This window comes from Ursus americanus, chromosome 14 (assembly GCF_024610735.1).
Source record: "Ursus americanus isolate L20-20 chromosome 14, mUrsAme1.1.p, whole genome shotgun sequence".
NCBI classification, from domain to species: domain Eukaryota; kingdom Metazoa; phylum Chordata; class Mammalia; order Carnivora; family Ursidae; genus Ursus; species Ursus americanus.
Window position 1 is genome coordinate 48013041 of NC_142140.1, and position 16900 is coordinate 48029940.

Genomic DNA, 16900 nt, shown 5'->3' on the forward strand with positions numbered 1-16900 from the left:
ATTAAAAATTGAGCTACCCTATGACCCAGCCATTGCACTACTGGGTATTTACCCCAAAGATACAGACGTAGTGAAGAGAAGGGCCATATGCACCCCAATGTTCATAGCAGCATTGTCCACAATAGCTAAATTGTGGAAGGAACCAAGATGCCCTTCAACAGATGACTGGATTAAGAAGTGTGGTCCATATATACAATGGAATATTATTCAGCTATCAGAAAGAACGAATTCTCAACATTTGCTGCAACATGGATGGAACTGGAGGAGAGAAAGCTAAGTGAAATAAGTCAAGCAGAGAAAGACAATTATCATATGATTTCTCTCATCTACGGAACATAAGAACTAGGAAGATTGGTAGGGGAAGAAAGGGATAAAGAAACGGGGGTAATCAGAAGGGGGAATGAAGCATGAGAGACTATGGACTATGAGAAACAAACTGAGGGCCTCAGAGGGGAGGGGTGTGGGGGAATGGGATAGACCTGTGATGGGTAGTAAGGAGGGCACGTATTGCATGGAGCACTGGGTTTTATATGCAAGTAATGAATCATGGAACATTGCATCAAGAACTGGGGATGTACTGTATGGTGACTAATATAACAAAATAAATATTATTTAAAAAATAAAAAAAAATAAAATAAGTAATCATTTCAGTAAAAAAAAAAATAAAGGTCATATATGAAAAACCCATAGATAACATTACACTCCATGGTGAAAAACTGAGAGATTTTCCGCTAATGTCAGGACCAAGGCAAAGATGTCCACTCTCTCCACTTTTATTCAACATAGTACTGGAAGTCTTAGCCACAGCAATCTGACAAGAAAAAGGAATAGGGGTCATCCATATGGGGGAAAAATAAGTTAAATTGTCACAAGACATGACTTTTTGCATAGAAGATCCTAAAGACTGTCCAAAAAAACAACAACAACAACTACGAGAAGTCATAAACAAATTCAGTAAAGTGCAAGATGCAAAATCGAAAATCAATACCCAGAAATCAGTAACAGTTTTATGCACTAACAATGAAGTAGGAGAAAGAAAAAAAAAATAAAAACACCATTTACAATTGAACCAAACAGAATAAAATACTTAGGAATAAATTTAAACAAAGAGGTAAAATACCAGTACTCCAAAAACTATAAAACGCTGCTGAAAGGAATTGAAGATAACATGAACAAATGGAAAGATATACCATGCTCAAGCATTAGAAGAATGAATATTGTGAAAATGTCCATATTACCCAAGGCAATCTACAGATTTAAAGCAATCTATCAAAATAGCAAGAGTGTTTTTCACAAAACTAGAACAAATAATACTAAAATCTGTATCGAACCAGAGAAGATCCTGAATAGCCAAGCAATCCTGAGAAAGAAGAACAGAGTTAGAGGTATCACAATGCCAGATTTCAAGATACAGTACAAAGCTCTAGTAATCAAAAAAGTATGGTACTGGCACAAAAATAAAAACACATAGGTCAATGGAACAGACTAGAGATCCCAGAAATAAATCCACGATTATAGGGTCAAATAATCTATGACAAAAGCAGCAAGAATATGGGGACAAGACCATCTTTTCAGTAAATGGTGCTGGGAAAACTGGACAGCTACATGTAAAAGCATGAAACTGGAATATTCTCTAATACCATACACAGAAAAATAATCTCAAATTAGATTAAAGGCATAAATGTGGGACCTGAAACCTTAAAAATCCTAGAGAGAGCACTGACAGTAATTTCTCTGACATCAGCCATAGCAACATTTTTCAGGATAAGCCTCCTAAGGTTATGGGAAAAAAGAGAAATAAACTATTGGGACAACATCAAAATTAAAAGCTTGTACATAGCAAAGTAAACAATCAATAAAACAAAAAGACAACTTGAATGGGAGAAGATATTTGCAAATGATATATCTTAATAAGGGGTTAATATCTAAAATACATAAAGAACTCCTACCACTCAACACCAAGAAAACAACAACAACAATAACAATAACAAGTAATCTAATTAAAAAATGAGCAGAGAATCTGAATAAACATTTCTTTAAAGAAGACATACAGATAGACAACAAACACATGAAAAGGTGCTCAACATCATCAGGGTAATGGAAAGCAAAACCACAATTAGATACCACCTCACACCTGTCAGAATGGCTAAAATAAAAAACACAAGAAACAACAAGTGTTGGTGAGGATGTGGAGAAAAAGGAACCCTCACACACTGTTGGTAGGAATGCAAACTGGTATAGCCACTGTGGAAAACGGTATGGAGTTCCCTCAAAAACTTAAAAATGGAAGTCCCATTGGTCTGATAATTCCACTACTGTTTCCAAAAAAAACCAAAAACAATAATTTGGAAAAACTTAGCCTTTCCCCTTGTTTGCAATGCACTGACTGTCTGAGGCACCCCTGCAGTGTGAGAACAGCCTTGACCTGGAGTCACGGAAAGTACAGGATTTGGAATCCTAACCTTAAAAGCATGCCAAAATATAACATCAACATAATATGTGGTGCTTATTTACTTCTAAAAATGGTATTTAAAGAAATTCTACTCAAAGATGAAACAAAGAAGGCACATGGCTGGCAGGCTTTCCAATGACAAAGAACAGAGTGTCAGAAAATGAACATGCAAAATAACGTAATCGGGTCACTTAGCAATGCAAATGACTGTGAAAGTTACGGATATTTGTTTTGAAAAACCAAATATAGGATCCATACACAGCATTTGGAATAATTAAGACCAATGTATGAAAATTATTAACTCCACACAGATGGCATGAAAACGCCCTAATTATCTAGCCCATATGTTTGCCTATAAATGAGGTAAGGAGATTTGAGGGAAGGTGTAGAAGAAAATAAAAATGAGGAGATAAAAGTTGAAGGACTGAAAGGCACAGATGATCTAGACCGCACTACTCAGTCATGAATGAGCAGGGGAATCCCCTGTGATCTTGTCACCATGTGGACTGTGATTCAGCAAGTCTGAATGTGGCCTGGGACTCTGCATTCAAAGCAGCTCAGGGCAATGCTGCTCCTGCCACAGACCACACTCTGAGTAGCTGGGCTATAAAGGGCACGACTGCTGTGGAACTAGGATGACATTTCCAGATGACAGTGGCAGCAGAGGGAAGCATGGTAGCATCTCAAATTCCCCAACTGAGGCGATTATAAAGGGGAATTACTTTATTAATCCACTCACCTGAAATTAAAGGCAATCACATTTCTGTGCTGTCACTGTGATGGTCATTGAATGCTGATTTTTTTTCTTTCCTGCTAGTTTTTTCATCCCCATGGAATCAGGAAATCAAACACATGCTTCAGAATTTCTCCTCCTGGGGTTTTCAGCAAAGTCGGAGACTCAGTTCATGCTCTTCAGGCTGTTTCTGTGCATATAGTTGGTCACGTTCACTGGGAACGTGCTCATCATCCTGGCCATCTGCTCAGACTCCCACCTCCACACCCCCATGTACTTCTTCCTCTCCAACCTGTCCTCTGCTGACATCTGTTTCACCTCCACCACCGACCCCAAGATGCTCTGAACATCCAGACTCAGAGCAAAGCCATAATATATGCAGGATGCCTCAGCCAGACATTTTTTGCATCTGTGTTTGGATTCTTGGACAATGTACTCCTGACTGTGATGGCCTATGACCGCTTTGTGGCTATCTGTCACCCCCTGCACTACTCAGTCATCATGAACCCCCAGCTCTGTGGGCTGCTGGCCTTGGAGTCCAGGTGCATCAGTGTCATGGGCTTCCTGCTCAAGACCTTGATGATTTTGAGGTTGTCCTTCTGCGCAAACATGGAAATCCCACACTTTTTTGTGATCTTCCTGAAGTCCTGAAGCTCGCCTGTTCTGACACCCTCATCAATAACGTAGTGGTGTATTCTGCACCTGGCCTTCTGGCCGTGATTCCTCTCCATGCAATACTGTTGTCTTACTATCAAATTGTTTCCTCCATACCCAGCATTTCCTCAGCTGCGGGGAAGTACAAAGTTTTTTCCAAGTCTAGTTCTCACCTCTTGGTAGTCTCCCTGTTGTATGGCACAGGCCTTGGGGTCGACCTCAGTTCTACAACAACTTCGTCCTCCAGGACGAGTCTGGTGGCCTCGGTGATGTACACCATTGTCACCCCCATGCTGAACCCCTTCATCTACGGCTTGAAGAACAGGGACATGAAGGGGGCCCAGAGTAGGCTCCTCGGCAGGGGGTGCCTCTCAGCGTCAGGACCATCACCGGACTCTCCTGAGTAGCTGGGCACACAATATGGAGGCCCAGAGATCCTGACTTCCTTCATCCACTATTTTTATTTTTTTCCCCAGGTGTACACATGTTAAAGCAGTTCTTTCCTTGGGTCTTCCTTCTCTGTTTTTCTTCAGGTTATAACCTGGGTTCCCCTTTTCACTTTATAACCAGTCATTTTCACTTGGTGTGAATACAACCTGTTATTGTCTGAGTAATCTTTGATAATGGTTTGGATTTCTCAAAAAAATAATAAGTCAAATCTCACATAGTTAATATCTATCCTCAGAGTGATGGATGTATCCCTATTTTGGAGATGTCATGAAAACTCATTTTACAGAGTTTTTCTATTATGTCACATGAATAAAATCAACTCAAAGATTTGCACCTCCCTTTTTGTTCCTGATATGATTCAATTTCTTTCCAGTCACACCAGCTTTACTAAATTTCTCTGCTCATCCACAATATAGACTCCTTGAATTTCAGAACTTTCTCTTCCGTATCTTTGAAACTGCAGTGCCTAGTACAGTTCTTGGGATGGAGTTTGTGCTCAGTGAATATTTGTTCAGTGAAAAGTAGTTGGGCAGGTGTTTAAATAGAGTCAGGACCAGAAAATAAAATGTATTGATTTAATGAAAGCTTTGGAGCCAGAAAAGAAATGTGGTGTTTTGTTTGTTTTTAGCAGTCTCTGCACCCAGTATGGAGCCTCAGGCAGGGCTTGAACTCAAGACCCTGAGATCAGGACCTGAGCTGAGATCAAGAGTCACCAGGTCAACCGACTGAGCCACCAGGTGCCTCAAGAAATTTGATTATTGATATGGTTCTTGATAACAAAAAATAGTAATAACACTGTGCCAGTGCTGTTTAAGTGTTTATACCCATTCTCTCATGTAGTTTTCTAGTAACGCTTATGTGATTAGTATCATTCCCCATTTATTATGGAGGAAGAGGAGATTTTGGAATCTAGCTGATTCACTCAAGGTCACGGCTGTGATGAAAAAGCTCACCCCTTCTGAGGTCTGTGGAGGGCTTCCTGATTCAGATGGTCCTCAGGCATCAGGTTATGTTGCCTCCAGCTAAATTTTATTATAGTAACATTTTAACCCCTAATGCATAAATGCACACTTCTAGAAGTCAGCTCCAGAACTAAGAAATGTTGTGTCTTTGAGCGTTGCAGCCTTAGAAATAAATCAAACCCTACACTGAGATTTATTAAGATTTCCTTATTGTTATCATATGGTTTCACTCATTTATGGAACATAAGAAGTAGGAAGATCGGTAGGAGAAGAAAGGGAAGAAGAAAGGGGGGGTAAACAGAAGGGGGAACGAAGCATGAGAGACTATGGACTCTGGGAAACAAACTGAGGGCTTCAGAGGGGAGTGGGTGGGGGAATGGGATAGGCTGGTGATGGGTATTAAGGATGGCAAGTATTGCATGGTGCACTGGGTGTTATACGCAACTAATGAATCATGGAACGTTATGTCAAAAACTAGGGATGTACTGTATGGTGACTAACATAATATAACAAATTATTAAAATTTTAAAAAAAGATTTCCTTGTTGTTATAATTTCACTTTATTTGAGTGTTACAAAGGTGAGCACATTTTCACATTTATATATATTTCTTCATACGTATTCTTCCTATATTTCTGGTTTGCATCCTTGCATCATTTCTCACTTTAGGTATGTTAATTCTAATTGGTTTAAAAAAACTTTGTACATGACTACACTTCATATTTGGTAATATCCAATGTGTTCGATATATTTTCCCTAGTTTTACACTTGTTTTTAAATTTTCTTTGTTTTTGGACCTATAGGTTTTCACGAGCTGGAATCCATCAGTTATTGTTTTCAGTTCTTTTACTTCAATCTTTTACTTATGCTCAGAGGATTACTCTAATCTTTCTTCTAGAAGTCTGCTGCTATTTTCTATTTTTTCTACAAGTTCATTTTTGTCATTTTATTTTTCTACAAATTCACTCAGTTTATGACAATAAGTGGCTGGCATTAAGATAGAAATTTTGCTTCTAATTAAGAACCAATTGTCCAAATACCATTTATTTCAAAGTCTTGCTTTCCTTGTTGGTTTTGATTCCACTTTTATAATACAACAGCTTTTTATTTTATAGGATTTGTATTTTCTTCATTCACCCATCTTGACAACAATTTAGGCTCAAACCGATTTCACAATGTTTTGATAAACAGAAGTTTATTATACATTTTAATTATGAACAGAGGGTAGGTCACATTTTCAATATTGATTCTCCATTTTTCCTAGGGGAAGGACACTGATTTGAGAGGGGTGACAATGTACTCAGATTAAAACATCAGTATAGGTGTGATCATGTGCCTTGGCTTCCTGTTGCTGTGGTAACCAGTGGCTGCAGACTTAGTGGCTTAAAAAGAGCACAAAGGTATTACCTTACAGTTCTGGAGATCAGAAGTCCAAAACAGGTCTCCCTGGAATAAAAGTCAATTTGTCTGCAGGGCTGCATCCCTTGGTAGAGTCTCTAAGGAGTAACCCACTTTCTTCCCTTCCCCAGCTTCTAGAGACTGCCAGCATCCCTCATCCCTGTCCCATGGCCCCACCCTCCATCTTCAATGCCCGAAGTGGCTGGCTGAGTCTTTCTCATGTCTCATCTCTCAGACTCTTATTGCTGCCTCCCTTTTCCATTCATGGACCTGTGTAAGTACACTGGCTTGGTATGGATATCCCCAGGTAAACTCTATTTTAAGGTCAGGTGATTAGCAAACCTAATTACTTCGATAACTAATTCTTTTTCTCCTGTAACCTAACATCTTCACAGGTTACGAGGATTGGGATATAGGCGTTTTGGGAAGACAATCATTCTACCTAACATACCATATAACACAAATTTGCCCAAATGTATGAGAGCTGAAATCTGTTAGTGGAACTTCTAGGAAAACATGTATTTTCCTAATGAATAAAAAAATACATCCCCAAAATGATGAAATAGGTGTTTTCTCACACCTTTTCCCCAAAGAGCAACACTTTTGACAATAACTCATGGTTGAGAGCACCTTTGTGGAAGTCCAGGGATCTGACGAAGAAATTCAAGCCTGAAATTGGAGCATAATACAGTCAGCATTGAACACACTGAAAAGAGTAAGAGGAACAATTACACTTTATCCACGTACCCTCTATCCCAACACTGCACACTCAGAGCCACAGGAGATCTTTTTGGTCAGGGACTTCTGTGGATGAATATGAGTGTGCAAGTAAGTGCTTGGCTTCCCCAGGTATGCAGGATGCTGCCAGTGACACCCGCTTCATTCCCAAGCCACCCATAAAATTGTCCAGGAGGCTGAGGAATCCTGGACTCACTTCCTGTCCCAAGAGATCTTGGTGTCATAACAAGCTTAGGAAAATGTGGAACTTAGATGGTCACAATAGTTCCCGTGGTTGGAGCACCTGCTCTGTTCCATGGAATTTCCTGTGAGCTCTAAAATATTACTAAGTTCTCAGACTGAAGTGTTAGATGGAATTTCTCCAGTTTAGGGACAAGGGAACAAAGGATTGGCAGGTCCATTTCCTTTCCTGAGGGAAAAGAGACACCCGTAGACTAGTTTGACCACCTAAGGTCAAATATGAGGTGGGTGGGGAAACTCTGGGAGAAGAAGAATAGACCTGACTCTGACACTGGATCACAGCCTTAACACATAAACATGAGTACAGACAAAGACAGGCAGCATCAATGACTGGGGACCGGTTACAACTGCAGAATCTTTGGGCCACCCTAGACAAGCCAAGTTAGTAGTAGCATGAACCAAGCTATGACAGTCAAAAATTTCTCCAGATATTTTCAAGCATCCTCTGGAGGAAAAAATCATCCCTGGCTGAGAACCACTGGCCTATCTTGTTGCATTCTAACCAACACACATCAGTTCATAAGGATCCAAGTCATAATTTCAGGTTGATCACTAAACCCTTCCAAGTCACATCTCTACAAAGGTGTATTGAGGCTCGTAATTTTACGGTCCTCATAGAATAGCTTTTGCACAAAAGTTCAAAGTGAGACAATTCATATAAGATTCTAAGCTCAGCCCATGGTGCATTAAAAGGTCTAAATACATCTCTTATAATTAGCAAATGGTTTATAGGTCAAGGACTAGATGTCAACTTTCAACTTTGGAAATGACACTACAGATAAAGGACTGGTATCCAAGATCTACAAAGAAATTCTCAAACTCAATACACGAGAAACAAATAAACAAATCAAAAAATGGGCAGAATATATTAACAGACACTTTTCCAATGAAGACATACAAATGGCTAACAGACACATGAAAAAATGTTCAAAATCATTAGCCATCAAGGAAATTCAAATCAAAACCACACTGAGATACCACCTTACGCCAGTTAGAATGGCAAAAATAGACAAGGCAAGAAACAACAATTGTTGGAGAGGATGTGGAGAAAGGGGATCCCTCCTCCATTGTTGGTGGGAATGCAAGTTGGTACAGCCACTCTGGAAAACCGTGTGGAGGTCCCTTAAAAAGTTAAAAATTGAGCTACCCTATGATCCAGCCATTGCACTACTGGGTGTTTACCCCAAAGATACAGACGTAGTGAAGAGAAGGGCCATATGCACCCCAATGTTCATAGCAGCAATGTCCACAATAGCTAAATCATGGAAGGAGCCGAGATGCCCTGCAACAGATGACTGGATTAAGAAGTTGTGGTCCATATATACAATGGAATATTACTCAGCAATCAGAAAGAATGAGTTCTCAACATTTGCTACAACATGGACGGCACTGGAGGAGATAATGCTTAGTGAAATAAGTCAAACAGAGAAAGACAACTATCATATGATTTCTCTCATCTATGGAACATAAGAACTAGAATGATCAGTAGGGGAAGAAAGGGATAAAGAAAGGGGGGTAATCAGAAGGGGGAATGAAACATGAGAGACTATGGACTATGAGAAACAAACTGAGGGCTACAGAGGGGAGGGGGGTGGGGTAATGGGATAGACCGGTGATGGGTAGTAAGGAGGGCACATATTGCATGGTGCACTGGGTGTTATACACAACTAATGAATCATCGAGCCTTACATCGAAAACCGGGGATGTACTGTATGGTGACTAACATAATATAATAAAAAATCATTATAAAAAAAATAAAAAAAATAAAAACACAAAAGCCCTAATTGATTTGTCAAAAGACTTATGAACCCAAGGATTGTTGTACCTGTGTTTTTATAGCAAAGGAACACACATTTGTTTATTGGAGAAGGAAGAGCAATTTTCTAGAGCTATCAGGAGTTGTGCTCCCACCACAAGTCAATATTTTGGAGACCCAAGGGGCATGGTCAAGACACGTTTCCTCAGTCTTAGATTTGGAAAAAAACGTTCACTCAAGTCTGCAGAACGTTTCAATTCTTGGAGCTCTGGAAGGCAGGCAAGTTTGGGGAGGAGTAATAAACATTGGATGTACCTGAATTCTAACCTGGTCTCTTGGGAACAGAGAATCTACAGGAAATAATTCCATTCAGTGCAGATACATTCCCATGGGGAGATGTGCTCAGGGGTTGGAATAACAATAGGATACGTGTCTAATGAGTAAGGATAGCGAACAGACACAGCAAACATAAGGAGCTGTAAATATCCCCTCTGCTACAGCCCCTGGGAATGTTCAACCTTCAGCTGGAGGAGACATGGTTTTTGTGTTTGGATTCCTACGTCTGCTGGGGGACCCATGCTTCACTCCTTCCTGCTGTCCTGTCTGGAAACAAGAGTTTTGGTCTCCATCATCAACCATCCAGGGAGGAATTCAGACCTCCACATAGAGACCTTCCTCTCAAAGATTGCATCCTGGTGAGTTTCAGCTCAGCAAGTATTTCAGGAAAGGTCAGAGAGAATGGAAGCTGAAAGTTTTTACCTGAGGTCACCTGAAAGCTTAAGCAGCCTAGCCAGAGCCACAAGATCATTTATGGTCAATTTATTTAATATTTTAAACAAAGAAATGTCTGTGCACTTAGTGATACAAGGATTACTGTTGACAATAAGTGGTGGGAATAAAAGTCTAGTTAAATGAGACTAAAGAAGGAATGGGAGGTACTGTCTTCCAGGAAAATGTGAACAGTTCCAAGGAGATTTGCAGTAAAGGGAAATATGAAAATAGACTATTGGGTATGGAGGCGGGTGCAGTCCAGTGGGGGCATTTAAATATATTGTTCAAATGGGGCATATTGTAGCATGTTCTGTATTCACTAGAAAGATCCAGACCTGGATTCTTAATTCTAGGAAACACTGAGGATTGCTGGAGGGGAAGTGGGCGGGGAGAAGTGGTAACTGGGTGATGGGCATTAAGGAGGGCATGTGATGTAATGGGTACTGGGTGTTCCATGCAACTGATGAATCACTCAACTCTACCTCTGAAGCTAATAATACACTGTATGTGAATTAATTGAATTTAAATAAAATTATTTTTTTAAAAAGTAGAGAAAGTCCAGACCAATGGAGGGAGCCACTACCTTGCAACTGCTGTTTTTGAAACATACATGTCACAGAATCCTCTCTCACATTAGGTATTCTCTTAAAAAGTTTATTAAAGCACATTCAGGCATAAGCTAAAGGGCTTTAGTTTGCACTTATTTCACTACCTGGAGGCGGATTATATTTTGGGGTTTATTGGCCATTTACTTTCTCTATCCCAAGTTGTCTGTGCAAGTTCTTGCTTTGTGTACTGGGGTCTGCGGGTTCTAATTCTTGTTTCTGTTTCTTTGTTGTTCTTGTCAAATCGCTGTTTTCTTCTATTTGATTGCACTCTTTCCAACAAATAATTACAAATGTTTAAGCCAAGTTTGCGATTTGCTGTTTAATTCTTGTATGTATGTACAGATCTAGTTGGTAGGTAGTATGAGAGTTTATAAATTTGAGCAGTCAAATTTATCAGTCGGTCATATTTTGTCCTCCACCTATTGCTTTTTATGTGCATTGTCCTAATAAACTTTCTTTTGTGTGCATTGCCCTCTAACTTCACACCTGTGTCTGCTGCTTACTGCTATCTTTTGCCTTTTCTGATTAGATCTATTTTCTGAACTAGCGCTCATCTTCTGCCATCCTGTGCAGCACATTCTTTGGCATTCAACTTACATCTTTTTAACAAGCATGGATGACTCTACTTACGTTTATATAGGATAAAATTATAATTTTAGATGCTGCTTACTGCACTATTTTAGAAATCATTTATAATTATAAAATTATAAATAACAACTTATGTTTTCTTTTTCTTTTTTTCTTTTTTTCCTTTTTTTTTTTAGGTTTTTGCCCATTTCATTTTGATTAGAGACCTCGGTTAATGTGATGAACGTATTGTTATTTTCTCTTTTCTTGCTAAAGATAGCTTTTTAAATTCAATTTTGATTAATAAGGTTGTTTTGAATCCACTGTGTTTATCCCAGTTTTCTTTTCCCTGCTATTCTTTTTATTTTATAAATTCTATCTTCTAAAAATGTGTTTCTATCTAAATGCACACCTTTATGAAACTGCGAAGGTGAATGAAGGAGGTGAGGTCCCTGCTCCCTTGGATCTTATGCTAAATGTAGAAAGCAGAGCGGATGACATGAATGTGAACGTGACTGATGTCCTCAGTGATATTCATGTGAAGGAAGGAAATAGGGTTTGTGGCATGTCTCCCATTATAGAGTATATTGTAGGGATGCCAACACCTATGGGACAAAAATCGGAAACAAGAGTAGAGTGTGTCTGTAGGTTTTGTCAAGAAAGAGATTGAGGGTCGCCCGGATGCCCTGCTGCTTGTGTGGTTCAGGGTCACCAGTTCTGCACAAATGTGCACGTCCTTCACACTCTCCCAGTGACCTGCAAGGGAGCTCACTTATAGTCACTTGTTCATAAAGTCGTTGGAAATGAATTTGAATCACAGAATGATCATGACTGTTCTCCTTAATGTCAGATCCTGTGCCACAAATAAAAACAGTACATGTTCTAACTGCCTCAGGTCTGTTCACTTGGGTGATTGTGTCAGTCAGCTCTTGCTGTGTAACAGGCTGTCCTTGTCAAATGGGATAGCATAATACCTTTACAGTCAAATGGAATGGTATGCTGGGGAGTGTTTCTGATCTCTTATTTTGTTCTCTTATTATTTTTTCTGGCCATCAGGGGTGGAAAGTTGCCAAAACAAAAGGTTTTTCTTCCTCACAGTCTCTCATGGATCATATGAGCTTATGGTGAAGACAATAGCCATCCCCATAGGGAGCCCCACTTTATTTTTCCATGGGAGGCTTAAGAATTGGCACTTCTGAGAGCCATTTCTGCACTTTGTAGGGGAAAGATCACTGATCTGGCCTACTTGCATTGGATCCATTCCTAGCATAATCAGGATGGTGGGTCTGAGAAAGACGGGGGAATAACACAACCCAGGAGGCCATGGTGTCCTCCGTGTATGTGACTGTAGAGTGTGAGCAGTCCCCACAACAGGGTGCCAGGACTCATAAATCCCAAGATGACACAACACAGCGGCCAGAAATCGATCAAGAGAGACCACTAAGAAGGGGATCTGGTTCAATTCACGGATGTCTTTGCAACACGATGAATGCAGTGGGAGAGGCAGTGTGGACAAGGGAGTCCCTGTGCCTTGAGGGTTCAGAGGTAGCAGAGAGGCCACTTCCCTCCTCAGCATGTCTGACAGCATCTCTCCTCAGTCTCCCTCTGGCTCATTCCCCTTGCAGCACTGACTTTACTTCTTTGACTTGAACATTGGAAACAAGTACCTTCCTCAGGGCCTTTGCACTGGCCATTCCCTCTGCTGGGCACACACTTTCCTCATACCCTTGATCTACCTACCTCTGTAATTTGAGTTTTGTATTCCAATGTCATCTTGTTTGCAGTATTGGCCTAAATACCCATGAAAATAGCATGCTGTATTTACTCTATCCTATGCATTAACTGTCACCATATGAAATGCTACTTAATTTTATTATTTTATTATTTGCTCCATCATTGAACTGTAGGGACCTTTGTACTTTAGCATCCTATATTCCTTCCATAGACAATGCCTAAAACACAGCACCCAGTTAATATTCCTGAAATTTAGGGGGGTTTCTCAATAAAACTTCAGAATTCAAGACCCGTAGGGAAAAGAAGTGTTGGAAGAAAAATCAAACAATAAGATGACATGGGGGAATCCCCTAGAGGGGACCAAATCCATACATAAAATATTAAAATAAATTTCTGGACTGCAAAATATAAAATGTACCATTTCAAATCTGTGAGTAATGCAAGATTGTATGAAAATTAGTCATGATATTTCCCTCTTTCCCAAAGTAATCTCCAACACATGGAACCAGGAAATGATACAGAAATTTCTGAATTTTATCTTCTGGGATTTTCAGAGAAACCAGAACTGCAGCCCCTTATATTTGGGCTTTTCCTCTCCATGTACCTGATCACTGTGTTTGGAAACCTGCTCCTCATCCTGGCCGTCAGCTCTGACTCCCACCTCCACACCCCCATGTACTTCTTTCTGGCCAACCTGTCCTTTGCAGACATCTGTTTCACCTCTACCACCGTCCCCAAGATGCTGTGGAACATCCAGACTCAGAGCAAAGTTATCACTTATGAAGGCTGCATCACTCAGATATACTTTTTCCTACTGTTTATTGGATTGGACAACTTTCTTCTGGCTGTGATGGCCTGTGACCGATTCGTGGCCATCTGTCACCCCCTGCACTACATGGTCATGATGAAACCCTCCTACTGCATGCTGCTTGTGCTGATGTCCTGGATGATGAGTGCCCTGAATTCCTTATTACAAAGCTTAATGGTATTGTGGCTGTCCTTCTGTAGAGAGGTGGGAATCTCCCATTTTTTCTGTGAAATCAACCAGGTAGTCCAACTTGCCTGTTCTGAAAACTTTCTTAATGACATGGTGATGCATTTTGCAGCTGGATTGTTGGGTGGTGCTTCCCTGGCTGGGATTCTTTACTCTTACTCTAAGATTATTTCCTCCATATGTGGAATATCATCAGCTCAGGGCAAATATAAAGCATTTTCCACCTGTTCATTTCACCTCTTGGTTGTCTCCTTATTTTATTGTACGGGCCTAGGAGTGTACCTTAGCTCTGCTGCTCCCCAGAGCTCCCACGCAAGTGCAGTGGCCTCGGTGATGTACACGGTGGTCACACCCATGCTGAACCCCTTCATCTACAGCCTGAGGAACAGAGACATAAAGGGGGCTCTGAAAAGAATTGTTGGGGTTCCAGTGATGTGAGGGCCCATTGTCCTGGGGCTGAAGAAGTGCCCATGATTGCAGGGCTCACAGCCTCAGAGCCTGGACCTGCTATTCTTTGATCAGGCTGTGGAAGTAGAATCTGCTACTTCCACATATTTCATGGAATTTCCATTTGTTTGAATAATTCAACTTCTCCATACATTTAAGTAACTCACTTATTAAGTTTCTGCTCTGTCTGATATACAGACAGTTTTCTTCTTTTTCCATTTTCATATGTCCCCTGTGTTTTCCCCAAAGTTGGATCTCAAATGCAAGGGAATTTCTCTATCTTACAAGGAGCAAGTTGGATTTCTTAAAATACTTTCATTTCAGGAGCTCCTGGGTGGTTCAGATGATTAAGCATCACCTTTGGCTCAGGTCATGATCCCAGGGTCTTGGGAGGGAGCCCAGTGTTGGGCTCCCTGGTCAGCAGGGAGCCTGCTTCTCCCTCTCCTCCTTGCTTGTGCTCTCTGTCACTATCTCTCCCCAATAAATAAATAAAATCTTTAAAAACCACTTTCATTTCAAATGACTTATATCATGCTGGGTAAATTTTCCCTCGATTTCCCAAAGGAATATTGATGACTTGTATTCTTCAGTGGACGAAATTACACTTGGCCACTAAGCCTGCCACATAACTTTATTGTGGATGAAAATACAAAACCAGTTTTCACCTTGAGTCTGTCCATCTTTTCACATCGCTACCTTCACTCCTCTTCCTGATGATGTGGACTCTAACCTTGTTCTGTTTACATCTCAGTTTCCTGACAGGGATGCTCAGGCTTGGAAAGCCGGGACACTCCCCTGGGCCCCTGTGCTTGTGGACATTCCCACAGATGCTTCCCTGACCAGAGCCTCTGCTATGGCTGCACCAGCCCTTGGGTTCTCACTGTGACTGCAAGACAGGCCTCAGCAGCACCATCAGAGAACTCTAACAAAACCAGGTTTACTATTCACAGGTCCTGGAGGACAGAGGCAGAGCAGTCTGGGAGAGAGGGGGCTGAGATTCAGAGGGAGCGAGAAAGGCCACAACTGGGGGCCCTGCTTTTGTTGGGGTCCATGAGCAGAGTGGCTAAGGCTTACTAGGTTCACTCTTCAGTGACAGTTTTAAAACATAAGAATGAAATTCTGCCATGGAGAGGGGAAGTGGGGTCACTCATATGACAGTATGGAGGTTACCCAGGGCTTTCTGAAGAGTACTTCATGGCTGGGGCCACTTGAGACCTTATGTGATAATAGTGTCCCACACCTGACAGTGTGTTTATTCAGCATGGTTGTCCTTGAAATGGATGCCTTAGAAATCAAAAGCTTAATTTCTGGCAATCTCTCTACTACCATGATACTGTGGGGGTTTTTGCTTTTTTTTCTTAATTTAAAAAAAAATTAATTTGTTTTTAAATTTTATTATGTTATATTAGTCACCATACAATACATCATTAGTTTTTGATGTAGTGTTCCATGATTCATTATTTGTGTATAACACCCAGTGCTCCATGCAATACATGCCCTTCTTAATACCCATCACCAGGCTAACCCATCTTCTCACCCTCTTCCCCTAAAAAATATTGTATAAATAATCTTGGTTTATTCTATTATTCTCCTAGGTGTCCAGAATACCTACCACAGCTACTGTCAAGCACTGATTAGCAAACGTATATGTCCCTTGGAGTCTACATGGAAAGACATATAAGAATAAATAGTGACCTCACATGTTCTCAGTGTCAGAGATGACCGTCAACATGAGGATGCATTTTATTTGGGTTAATGCCCAGTAGTGTAATTACTGGACCATATGATACTTTTATTTTCAGTTTTTTGAGGCACTTCTATTCTGTTTTCCACATTGGCTGCTCCGGTTTGCATTCCGCCCAACAGTGTGCAATGGTTTCTCTTACTCAACAGATTATACAACTCATCACCATACAATTCCACTTGATACTAAAGACATTATAGCAAGCCATGTGCTTTCAGGATGGCTTATTACGCAGCAACATTCATAATCATTCTGTTATTCAAGTTTATTTCAGATAACTTTTAAAAATTGCCGGTAGGCACATCTGGGTGGCTCAGTCAGTTGAGCTTCCAATTGTGGTTTTGGCTTAGGTCATGGTCTCAGGTTCATAGGATGAAGCCTGACTTTGGGCCCCAAGCTTAGCTAGGAGTCTTCTCGAGATTCTCTCTCCCTCTCCTTTGCCCCATCCCACTTTCTCTCTCTCTCTCCCTCTCTCTCTCCCTCTCTCAAATAAATAAACAAATCTTAAACAAAAAGAGGGACTCTAATGAAGATCCTTTTCTGGCACCAAGAAGACTTTGGAAGGACATGCATCTTTGTGGAGAATAAACTGTGAACCAGAATCATGTAACTCAGCAGGAATTTACACTCTCTGTGTCCTGCAGAAACCTTTT

The 16900-nt window shown here is 40.6% G+C and overlaps 1 protein-coding gene and 1 pseudogene across 1 annotated transcript; both read left to right on the forward strand.

The window, feature by feature from the left end:
* Window positions 1-3282: 3282 nt before the first annotated feature.
* Window positions 3283-4280, forward strand: LOC123796232 (olfactory receptor 7C1-like; annotated as a pseudogene).
* Window positions 4281-13561: 9281 nt separating this feature from the next.
* Window positions 13562-14494, forward strand: LOC123796231 (olfactory receptor 7A17-like). The gene has a single exon (XM_045803644.2). It carries the CDS (start codon window positions 13562-13564, stop codon window positions 14492-14494), a length of 933 nt encoding a protein of 310 aa, XP_045659600.1.
* The last annotated feature ends 2406 nt before the right edge of the window (window positions 14495-16900 follow it).

What these genes read in the sequence shown, in the direction of transcription:
- LOC123796231 (XM_045803644.2), top strand. Translation starts at nt 13,562, where the DNA reads ATGGAACCAGGAAATGATACAGAAATTTCTGAATTTTATCTTCTGGGA.